We start from the raw sequence: 12001 nt of genomic DNA on the forward strand, positions 1-12001 counted from the left end.
AGGACATGGTGAAAATTCACCACTTGCACTAAAAACTGGATGGAATTATCATACAACTGGGAATCTTCTCTTTCACTGTGCTGCTGCTCCCAGCTACATGCCTCTGAAGCGCTCACCTGCATTTCTGCTCTGATGTGGTAGTTAGGGAAAGGTGCTTCCATCTATCCAGCCCTGGCTAACCGCTTCTTATCTGTGTTCTCTGTCAGGAAGAACTGTCATCCCTCCTGCCTCCCAAGGCATGTTATCTTGTGGCAGAAATACAGGGAAAAAAAGCATAGCTATAGCTGGGTTTCTCAGGGAGCCACACAATAAAAGCAAAGCTGTTAAGACAGAAAGGCAAAACACAGATAAGAACACCAAGGACAGAACTCAGACAATTACTAACATATCCACAGCATGCCCAAAACCTGAATGTCAAAATCTGTTTTTCACTGACCTTAAATTAGAAAAGGCACCAAGAAGCATAATCTGATTATCATCATAACTGTCCATTCAATTCTTCCATCATGTCCTGCACTGTGAAACTACTTGAGCCTGAATTGCTTATTTATCCTCTTGTTTTACAACAGCATAACTCCACTGGTGCTGAGTTGAAGTCTGAAGTACATCTGCCTGTTAAAGACAGTTTGGGTTAGTTCAAGTAATGTTTAGCCTGTACTGTATCAGCTTCTGCTTCCGTTTCTGGAAAACTTCAGCTCAGTCAACTGCATACATGCCAGAAATAAAATGAATCAAATGTACATGGGAACTCTACATAAATACAAAATGCTCTGTGACCTCATTTATTGTATCTTCTTATGCATTCATCTTCTCAACATCCACTAGTGAAAACATAGTCTGAGTGGGGGACATGCTGCAAGAAATTACATTAGTGACTCTCCAGGATAGTCTTTTCTGCCTCAGTCTCTTCTGAATCATGTGGACAAGAAGTATAATTCAGGGCTAAGAATCCAGACTGCTGTATGGAATGCGGTTGTAAAAAATGAATGTCCTGCCCATCGCACTGTAAGCTTACTTTATTTGCACACACTGCAAGTTGAACAAGCTTTATAAAGAAAACATATCCTACAGCTGCACAGACTTAATGCTAACTGCACTAAACTTATCATATGGCTATTTCTTCACTTAAAAAACATATATACACACTTATTTTTATATATATATATATATATATATATAAGAAAACTACCTATAAATACAGTGGAAAAATACATTCAAAAGCTTTTATAAAACTTGGCGCAATATTATTTTGACTGTAATAACAGTATTTATGAGAGAAAGACACAGAGAGAAACACACATACCTCATGTCTAGTGCTTGTCTAAATCCTGAAAAGAAAATCTGGTCTTTGGTATTGCTAAACAGAGTTGCAAGTGTCTAAAGCATCTACAGTCCCAGCTTACGGCCTCTGCTCCACTCTCTCTGACTGTATACGCTTACTACCATTTTGCACAGGCTTTGCTGGCTGCAAGTTCCACAATAGTTTACAACCAGGCAGGGAAACAAAACCAGCTAAACATGTAGTGTCTTCCTCCAAGGGCTCAATCTAACCTTCATTAAATCCAATGGAAAAATATTCTACTGCCTTTATTTGGACTCAATGTTACACAGAATATTTACATTGATTTGCTGTCAAAGTGATAGCCACCCAGCAGTAAAAAATAATTGTAACCACAGAACAAACCATGGAACTGTCCCCTATGGCAGTCCCTCCCTCACCCAGCTGGGATAAGTCATGACGGAAGTCTAGCCAGCAGTCATGGGTAACTAAACCCTGAGCATAAATTACGAATTGTCAGGGAGGTTCTCCATCCAGCACATGAAATGCGGTGTGCTGTGGCAGCTTCAGTATTGAAATTTTAGATTGGACGTTGTCTCAGTGGGAGCTGAAACAAATCCTAGCAGGGGCTGCAGATGCATTGATCTCATAAGCCCAGCATGACACCCAGGAACATCTCTGTTTCTACAGCAGTTGTGGTTCATAAGAGAGAGCAACAGAATTTTTCTGTATAAACCATGAATGCACAACATCCCAATGCATTTATTATCCAATCAACATTTCAAACTAATTCCCCTGTTCTAACAATTTAAAGGATAAGTGGCAAAGCCCAGGCATATATAAACTCATAGGGGAACATGCATTGTGCTATATTCTGATTATACAAACAGCCGACCGATAAAGCTAATTGCTACAATCACAGAATCACTCAGGCTGAAAGGGAACTCTAGTCCAACCTCCTCCTCAAAGCAGGGTCAACACTGAATTCAGACCGGGTTGCTTGATGCTCTGTCTGGTCCTGTCTTGAAAACCTGCAAGGAAGGAGACTGCAAAACCTGTCTGGGATCCTGCTTCACCAGGGAAACACTTTTTTCCTTTTGTCAGGTCAGCACCTTTCCTGTTCCAATTTATGACCCCTCTTTCCTGCGCAGCTCCATATTGGGTTTGTGTTGTGGGGTTTTTTTGGTAGCGGGGGAGGGAGCTACAGGGGTGGCTCCCGTGAGAAGCTGCTAGAAGCTTCCCCGGCTCCAAGTCAAACCCATCTCTGGCCCAGGCCGACCCAAACAGTGATGGTGGTAGCGCCTCTGGGAGAACACATTTAAAAAGTGAAACCTGCAGTGAACAGGGGGATTGGAATGTGAGGAACACCTCTGCAGACACCGAGGTCAGTGCAGAAGGAGGGGGAGGAGGTGCGCCAGAGGAGGTGGATGTCCCTGCAGCCCGTGGTGAGACGGCAGGCTGTCCCCCCGCAGCCCATGGAGGTAAATGGTGGAGCGGAGGCCCCCGAAGATGGCTGTGACTCCAGGGGAAAGCCCGCGCTGGAGCAGTCTGTGACTGAAGATTGGCCCATGGAAAGGACCCACGCCAGGGAAGTTTGTGAGGAACTACAGCCTGTGGAAAGGACTCACATTGGAGAAGTTCATGAAGGACTGTCTCCCGTGGGAGGGACCCCACGGTGGAGCAGGGGACAAGCGAGGAGTCCTCCTCCCCCTGAGGAGGAAGGAGCGGCAGAGACAAGGTGTGGGGAGCTGACCCCAATCCCCATCCCCTGTTCCCCTGCGCCGCCACAGGGAAGAGGTGGAGAGAACCGGGAGTGGGGTTGAGCCGGGAAGGAGGGAGGGGTGGGGGGAAGGTGTTCTAAGGTTTGGTTTTACTTCTTGTTATCCTTGTTTTGATTTGACTTGTAGTAAATTAAATTGATTTTGTTTCTTCCGCAAGTTGAGCCTGTCGCCCGTGACCGTAAGTGGTGAGTGATCCCTCCCAGTCCTCATGTCAACCCACGAGCTTTTCGTTGTGTTTTCTCCTCCTCATTCTACTGGTGGGGGAGTGAGCGAGCGGCTTCGTGGTGCTTTGATGCCAGCTGGGCTGAAACCACGACAAGGGCCTGGCTCTGTCTTCTCAATAACCTCCTTGTAGGTACTGGCAGGCTGCTGTAGGTTCCCACAAACCTTCCCTCCTCTAGGCTGAACAAGCCCAAGTCCCTCAGCCTTTCCTTACAGCGCATGTGCTCCAGCCTCCTAGCTGTTTGCTGGACTCCGTTGCTCAGGTTGTTTGACAATTCTGGTTGGCAATTTGTTCACTTGTACCAAAGTAGGTGAAGACAGAGCTTGAAAAATTGGGCTGCAAATCACAATTATGTTTTTATATTGTTTTTGAGAGGAGCTTGGAATTTCTTGCCTTTCTAAATCTCACTAGTAGCCATTAGAAAGAAGGGAAGGCAGTCAAAAGAAAACAGAATATTTAAACTGATTTGTGAATAGAATTCCTTACAAGACTAAAAAAACCAAGTTTTTGCTCTCCTATTCTCCCCTCCTATATGAGTAGAACTCAGAATAAACATATGTTAATAAGAGGTCTGATGAAATATGATTTGAAATGATAGTTCACATCTAGTGCTACCAACTGGAACATTGAAATGGGTGGGAGTTTTAGCACTGATGTGAACAGATGTAGCATTTCAGCAAAATATCAATGAAAACAATCTGAAAATGTATTTGAAGGAAAAAATATGATTCTATACTTACATATTTTTTTCCTGCAAGGTAAATGCTTTTTGTCCATCTATTTTATCTTCACGCTACACAAAACCAAAACATTTTTAAAAATGGACATGGCTTTTTGAAGCAGTATGGGAAATACATACCACAGTCTGCTTCTCCAGGCAGCTTCTATTATGTATATACCTTGTTTCCTACTGGATTTTCATTTTCACTGTTACACCCTGTCTCACATATTCAACCTGGTGCAAAACTAGACTGACAGAGAGGCAGCGTCCACGGTGATACCCTTTTAGCTGCAGGATAAGATCAAATCAACCTTTCACTAAGTCTCTTTTCTACATGCTTCTGGATTAATGCAATACTGGGCATTATGGGAAAAAGTGAAACATACAGCAGACTTAAGATAAAATGAAAAATAAATGCCTATAGTGTCAGCTGTTGACAAATGCCACAGAGTTATTGGCTTCCAATACTCATCCTCTCCATTCAAAATAAAGACATATGGTAACCTTGTTAATATCAAAATATTAGCTAGTGATATTTCCAATGGCAAAGCCATACATCTGATCCATAGAGTCTGAAAATGTTCATAGAGACACTGTGTATCAAAAGACCTTCAGGTTACATCTGCTGACTGAATGCACGCCCTTGTTATAAAGAGATGCACACAGATTTTAGAGCATTACACAAACAAGTTCTGGCTGCTGTACTGTCTTCAATCCTTCAAGGAATGTTGTTTGTCACAAACCTTGTGTAATTTGATTTTAAACAAGAAACAAGAGAGCAGGTTTAGAACTGACGTCTATGAGTCTCTATAAATGTCTTGGAAGAAAAAAGTATCAGAAATCCTTGTCCCAGCCTGAAAGTTCATCTGGAGGGGTTCCTTCTTCAGGTGGATAGCTGTCAAAGTAGCTGTAATCAGTCGGTCCAGACAACTAGGACATTAAAAACACAAACAAATGGTTGTTTCAGAAGGTAACTTTTGAAAATACTCTCCATTCATTATGCATAATTGTTTTGCTACCAGTGAAGGAATGAAAGACTAGCATGACATGGATGACTTCCTTCAATGGATGCAATTCCTCATTCTTTAAAAGATAAACCTCTAGTAATTAAATTGTACAGCAGAACAATGGCATTAGCCTCCTTATACAAAAACGCTCCCCAAATACTATCAAATCCTAGATTTCACCCAAAGCCCTATAAAGTCAGGAAGAAAACTGGGCCACACTGTGTACAATTTTGATTCAAATTTGTTTAAGACCAAATCTACACTCATGGGGTAGCTACTCAAAGCAGATCTCAGAATTATTTTTTGTTTCAAACTGAGTTCAAAGTGAGTTTCAAATTCTTAACCCTCAATCTTTTTTCATTTTAGGGCAAAGAGAAATGGGCCATTTAAAACAGGAAGCTTATTCAAGGATGTGCTGTAACTCAAGAGAATACAGGGATTTGTACTCCGCACAGTAATGTGAACAGTGCATCTTAATAATGTGCCCATTACCAAGGAAAATATGTTTTTTCAGTATTTGTTTCTGACCAGACATTATTTATTCTAGTAATGGTGAAAATCTAATGCAAAGTACACAGGCAGAATACTATTTCCGTTATTTAACTGAATTTATGTGTTGCTTGCTGTCTCTCTTTTTTTTATTCAATTTTCATTAAAAATGGTGAGCTATAATAATTCAAATGCATCTTTGGGAAATTTTGCTCTTGCCATCAGAGAGCGCCATGCACCTTTATATTAGTAAAGCATCACAATATTGAAAGCCAAAGCCAATACCTCTCTTTTTAAAGGTGATGTTAATTTCCTCACTTTCAGACCATCCCAGTTAAAACCACTCAACCACCTGATTAAAAAGAAATGACAGACAGACAGACAGACAGACAGGGAGAGACCAAGAGAGAAAAATAGATTGTTTTCTGTCATTATACTATTCTGTCATTATACTATTAACAGCTGAAAAACATGTGAACAAGGGCTATAACACATTTTCTCATGACATCCTCTGTCCATGTGACAACACAGTTGTTACAAGGAGGAAACTTGAGCACTGTCATCGGCATACAAGGGACTGGTAGCAGGGGAAGCTTCAGGACCACCAGATACATTGCATCTCCTCTGTATAGAAGTGTCAAAGTGACAGGCAGGTTAATATATGCATAAGCACAGCCATGCAGAGATGTATGCGTCCCCTTGGAATTCCACTCTCTTAACAGCATGAGCAGAAGGAGTGTCGTGGTTTAACCCCAGCCAGCAACTAAGCACCACATAGCCGCTTGCTCAGTCCCCTCCCCTGGTGGGACAGGGGAGAGAACTGGAAGGGTAAAAGTAAGAAAACTCATGGGTTGAGATGAGAACAGTTTAACAATTGAAATATACTACTACTACTACTACTACTACTACTAAATTGTAATGAAAAGGAAAATAACAAAAAGAGAGAGAAATAAAACCCAAGAAAAACAAGTGATGCAAATGAAAAACAATTGCTCACCACCAACTGACTGAAGCCCAGCCTATTCCCCAGCAGCAGCCCCCCAGCCAGCTTTCCCCCTAGTTTATATGCTGAACGTGACATCACATGGTATGGAATACCCCTTTGGCCAGTTTGGGTCAGCTGTCCTGGCTGTGTCCTCTCACAGCTGCTTGTGCACCCCCAGCCTCCTTGCTGACAGGGCAGCATGAGAAACTGAAAAGTCCTTGACTTTGTGTAAGCACTGCTCAGCAACAACTACCACATCAGTGTGTTATCAACATTATTCTCATCCTCAGTCCAAAACACAACACTGTACCAGCTACTGGGAAGAAAATTAACTCTATCCCAGCCAAAACCAGGACAGGGAGACAAGCAGGAAAGTCAAAGCACTTCTTTTCCCAAGCACAAACTGCAGGGCTTAGAAAAAACTCAGATAAAACAAAAAAGCAGGAAATGTTTAATGCACAGAGGACTTTCTGCATTAGAAGAAAGAGGACAAAAACCTAGTATTGCTCCAGAGCTCTTAACTACCGTTCTTAAAAAGCAGCTGTTTAAAGGTCGGGAGGTCTGAAAGGCAGATGCTAAACTGGCATCAATTTCTCTGAGAATTGAATGAAACTCCTACATCAGCAACCTGTGACAAAACCAGTAAACAACAAGATGTTTCTAGATAATCATGCTGAGGATTTATGTTTATATCATTGCTTGCTGTGGTCACAAATATACTCAATAGCAACAGAGATCTCTCTTGCACAACCTGCCTGGAAGTACCTGGAACTTTACGGGTTTACAGGACTGGTTCTAAAATATTAAAAATATTTTCAAATTAACCCCCAAATTTTCTTCTTGGCAGTCTCTTTCACTTACCTGTGCTTCTTGATGTCATTAATTCCATTCCTCAGATTGCCTAATCTTTCTGTAGGATTTTGCCTTAAAAAAAAAAGAATAAGAATTTAAAAAAAATATTCTTGTTTTTTTAAAAGAGCATTTAGGGGTCCTAACTGCTTGCATTTAACCATTTCACAGGGATGGAGCTTGCACACAACATGTGGTCTCATAAGGAGACATAATGAAGTGTTGCTCACTGCTCCTTTCTTTTGAGGATGGAGAAACTTTCCAGGAAACCAAAACAGTGTCGCTCTGCTGTGAGAAGCAGCAGACGGAAATCAACTGGCTGAATTTTAGTTGCACACCTCTTTTTTTCTTGACCAGCAGGTCTGGTCATAAGTTACAAAAGAAAGCAGACCAAAATTTGCAGCTACAAAGATACTTTCAATCCTGTTGCACAAACACAGTGTATACTGTCCCTAAGTGCCATGGATGAAATCCCACTGGAGCTGGGAGTTTAAAGTCAGCAGTGTCATGAGCCACAGGTTGTGCATGCCACTATGCACTAATGCTTCTGAGTTATGCTGGCCCTTTTGAAATACAATGTTTTTGCACATTTTCAAGTGGGCTTAAGTCAGTCTTTAAGTGCCCTATGCTTTCTGTAGGAGCTATATGCCTAAGTGATTTTGGAAGCATTTTTTTAAAACACTGTGCTTGATAATGACATTAAATTCTTTAGCTCTTTCCTCAGCTCAACTTAATTTTTCCTTAAGATGTGTTTCACAAAAAATTCACAGCTACAGAGAAAGCCCAAAGCCTGCATTTGTAGATGACACCCCTGCAGACTAAGAGGTGTGACACAGACTCAGAGGCATGCATGTGTACTGAATATAATCAGAATAGACCATGCTAGGCATAACAATTTTAAATGAAGCTGTCAGGAATTCAACACTCTAGTCTGGATCTTAAATAGCTCAATCTATCTACACCCAGGCTCTGCCACAAATCGCCCCTCCTACCTGCAGAGTCTGCGGATCAAATCCTCAGGCCGTCTTGTTATTATTTTAGGAAAATCCAGCTTTTCAATGCCTTTGAGAATCAAATTATATGTCATCATTTGATCAGCCCCAGAGAATGGTGGACTAGAAAAAGAAAGCAACACTGATAAATGGAACGGGTTGCAAGAGCACATGTGGCCATTTCTCAACAAAGCAAATATTTGAGAATACGGAAAAAAAACCTCACCTTCCTAGTTTTACAACATTCATCCTTTCAGTCTGTTTAAGGTATTAGAAGGGTTTGAAGCTGAGAAGCTGCCTGTAGGTACCAGGGAAAACACATGATCGTATGTGTCCCTCTACACTAGCTCTGCCTCTAGCCTAGCTCAGAGAAGCTTCCATGTTGTACTACCATTGAGCATTCACAAAGAGTTGCCACAGAAGTGTGCATAGAGGCAAAGAATGAGCCCTGCTTACAGTTCACCCACCCCACTGTACCCTGTCACCCACTAAAGGGGAAAAGAACGGTCTGTTGTCAGCTGTTCCTCACAGGAAACATCACCATCAGTTAAAGGAGGTTGACACCAGCCACTTATAGCTGGTGTCTGGCCCTTTCCTTGCATGGATAAATGAGAATTGAGAATATGTTCCACACTTGGCCCATGGTGTTTCTGAAATCATGGAAGATAAGACATGCAGTAGGGGCAAAAAGAAGTATCATTTTGCAAGTCATTCCTGTTTACTGATGGAAAAAATCCCAAACTGTTTATTTTAAAAATAACCTTGAAAATATTTCTAAAAACAAACAAACAAGGTAAGAACTTGGAGTAGGAGGCACTTACCTGCCAGTAAGGAGTTCATACACAAGGATCCCAAGGGACCAAAAATCCACACTGAAGTCATGGCCTTTACTCAGAATGACTTCAGGGGCAACATACTCAGGGGTTCCACAAAACGTCCAGGTTTTCTGCCCTGATCCGATCTTCTTTGCAAATCCAAAATCAACCTGATCAAAACCAACATATGCTGCATAATGCAGAGGTATTTTGCACTGGGAAGTCTTAAGGTCTTAATTGCTTCCTCACCTCCTGCAAAGATCTCAGAGTTGCCAGTTTACAGCTAAAACAATTACACAGTGTTGTTGTGAAGGAGAAAGAAGTAATTCCACTGGATTACTGAATGTTATAGAACAGATTCATTTATTCTCATGAGTAATTTCCTGAATTATTTTCGTTTTGGATAGAACAACCCATGCTTTCCTTGAGGACACGAGATTTACAGCCCATGGAAAATGGTGGGTTGCTCATTGTCCTCAGAGTGGATATTTCAAGCTCTTTGAAGCGCTCTTTGCACTTTTCGTGGTCATAGTCAAGTATGGCAGGAGCTGTTCACTGTGTTCCCTCTCTACAGAGATAATGTAGAACCTATGATTGCCTGAGGCTGGACAGGCACCTGGGAAAGTGGTTCCTGCCTTTACATTAAGATTGGCTGCTGTGAGAAATTATTTTTGCTGTTTATGCTGTGGCAAGAGCTCTCAGAGGCTGCAAATCCCGTTTGTCTGTGGCTTGCAATGCCTTTGTAATGCCTTTGTTTCTCACTGTGCAATGAGTAGCCTGCCCTCTTTTCTACTGAAGCGTAAGGTTAATTAACTCCAGGACCCTCGTACTATAATTACATGCTGTCTATTTTTATCCCCCCTGCAAGGAAACAGTATACAGGCACAAAAGGATAACATTACAAAAGGATTACATCTTACCAGTTTTATATATCCTTCAGCATCCAAAATTAAATTTTCTGGCTTCAGGTCTCTGTAGATAATTCCTGTGTGATGTAGATAGTCGAAAGCCTCTGTCACACACCCAACACAGAACTTGGTAGTGGCTTCATCAAAGCTGCCTCTGGAACAAAAATAATCACTATCCTTGCAGACAATTAACTTCTAAAAATGCCTTGCTCATTAACCAGTTAACAGCTTTTTTGCACTGACACTCAGTATGCCACTCATGTGGCTGAAAATTGAACCAAATGTCTTTTCATCTGACAGCCCTTGAATAGAGATCCTCCTCAGCAGACATATGGAGCTGACTGGTGATTTTAAAGGACAAGGTTCCACTTTGTTTGCTGTTACCTGTCTCTCAGCAAGCTCCACAATTCCCCTCCAAGGCAAGCTTCCAGTAGCATGTATACATACTTATTATCTTTGAATGTGCGATATAGTCTGTGGAGACAAATGGCAGCAATTTAGGAAAAGCAAAATAAAATGCAAGACTTGCAATGTTTTTTCTCCAGAACTCATGTATGCCAAACCTCATTCTTAATAATGCTGTCCAGTGGGTCAACTGGGGGTCAGCTTTCAAGGAAACCTTGTGGTCAACTTACTTTACAATGAATGGAGAACATATCTGCTCGAGGATTTTCTTCTCAGAATAGATATGTTCTTGTTGTTTGGTGTCCACTATGTGTTTCTTCTTTATACACTTCATAGCAAAAGCCATGTTCTCATTTTTCACTTTAACCTGTCAATAAAAATGATGAGTCTGAGTCCATGTGAGGCAAAGAAAGAATGTTTTACCAATCTCTTCTCAATAGGTTACACTGATATCCATCTTTTTCAACACAGCACAGGACTGAAATTGATGACTCTAATGAGGGACAAATTCCAGATTTTCTGCAGAACTCTTCTGTATGATTTTAAGTCAAGCATCAGATCTCTTTAGTTTCCCAGTCCCCACTTGTAAAATGAAAAGAAATGTTCCCTGTGTTAATTTTATGTATACGAAATAGCAGCAGTTTGGATAGGTACTATATTTTACAATGAATTCATACCACAACAGGTCCTAATTTCAATTTAAGATTTCTAAACACTAGCACAATACAAAAGAAGCAGCAGCAGAGGCAGTTTATGAAGAATGTTTACAAATGATTTTGCATTACACTGAAATATTATCCAATATGCAATAAAGAGATGGAAGTTAAAACAGGACTTCCAGGAAATTAAGGAAGCAGCTATCAGTGTTCTACAGCTGGCTGAGAATTCAGTTTTTAGGTTATTATTCAGGTGATGCTCTAGAATTTTCAAGCTGGCAGTCAACCAGTATGGAAATTTGTTTTGTGAAGCATGAATTGGAATAAAACAATTGATGGTCTAACTACTGTAAAGGATTACCGACTTCACTAAAATCACATAGTCTCCTTTAATTTACCATTATCTTCAGCAGCCTGCACAAGAAGCATTCACATTTTTTCCAGATGTTTGCCACCCAGCCAGAGGAGAGTGGAATTTAAGACTTTAGTCTAATGAGGCTCTTCACATCCCAGAAACACAGCTGTTCATGCTACAGAATATGACTCAAAAGAGCCATTAAAAATTGTTGGAAATTTCGAAGTCAGAGCTAGATCACACTGGTTACAGTTGCTGTGGGGCATACTGAAGCAATTCTAACAACACAGACTATGTGATGCTGGAGATGACTTCAGGTCCAGGCAGAATCTTGGGAAAAGGCCTGCAATTCAGGAAACACAATGCAGGTAGGCACATCTGTAAAGTCCACATGCACAAACTGATGAAAACATGTCTAGTGGCCAGGAAGATGCTTTTAACAGCAGGAGATGAAGGCACACAGGAATGGATTTTTTTCTTTGAGCACCGAAGTCCTGAAAATATTTTTTAACTATGCATTGCTTTATACAGAATTA

At 41.1% G+C, this 12001-nt stretch overlaps 1 protein-coding gene across 3 annotated transcripts in view; it reads right to left on the bottom strand.

Annotated features, from left to right (window-relative positions):
* Nucleotides 1-4709: 4709 nt before the first annotated feature.
* The window catches only part of PRKG2 (protein kinase cGMP-dependent 2), a 36521-nt gene continuing 29229 nt past the window's right edge, over nucleotides 4710-12001 (bottom strand). For all 3 annotated transcript variants that reach the window (XM_052773646.1, XM_052773654.1, XM_052773660.1), the window contains 8 exons: nucleotides 10685-10821; nucleotides 10434-10523; nucleotides 10062-10203; nucleotides 9148-9311; nucleotides 8327-8449; nucleotides 7347-7409; nucleotides 5786-5852; nucleotides 4710-4934 (listed from right to left, as the gene is read on the bottom strand). In XM_052773646.1, the coding sequence (XP_052629606.1) occupies nucleotides 4839-4934; nucleotides 5786-5852; nucleotides 7347-7409; nucleotides 8327-8449; nucleotides 9148-9311; nucleotides 10062-10203; nucleotides 10434-10523; nucleotides 10685-10821 (882 nt within the window). In that variant the 3' untranslated portion in view covers nucleotides 4710-4838. The remainder of the gene's footprint in view (nucleotides 4935-5785; nucleotides 5853-7346; nucleotides 7410-8326; nucleotides 8450-9147; nucleotides 9312-10061; nucleotides 10204-10433; nucleotides 10524-10684; nucleotides 10822-12001) is intronic.

The sequence above is a fragment of the Harpia harpyja genome, chromosome 2 (genome assembly GCF_026419915.1).
Source record: "Harpia harpyja isolate bHarHar1 chromosome 2, bHarHar1 primary haplotype, whole genome shotgun sequence".
Taxonomy (NCBI): domain Eukaryota; kingdom Metazoa; phylum Chordata; class Aves; order Accipitriformes; family Accipitridae; genus Harpia; species Harpia harpyja.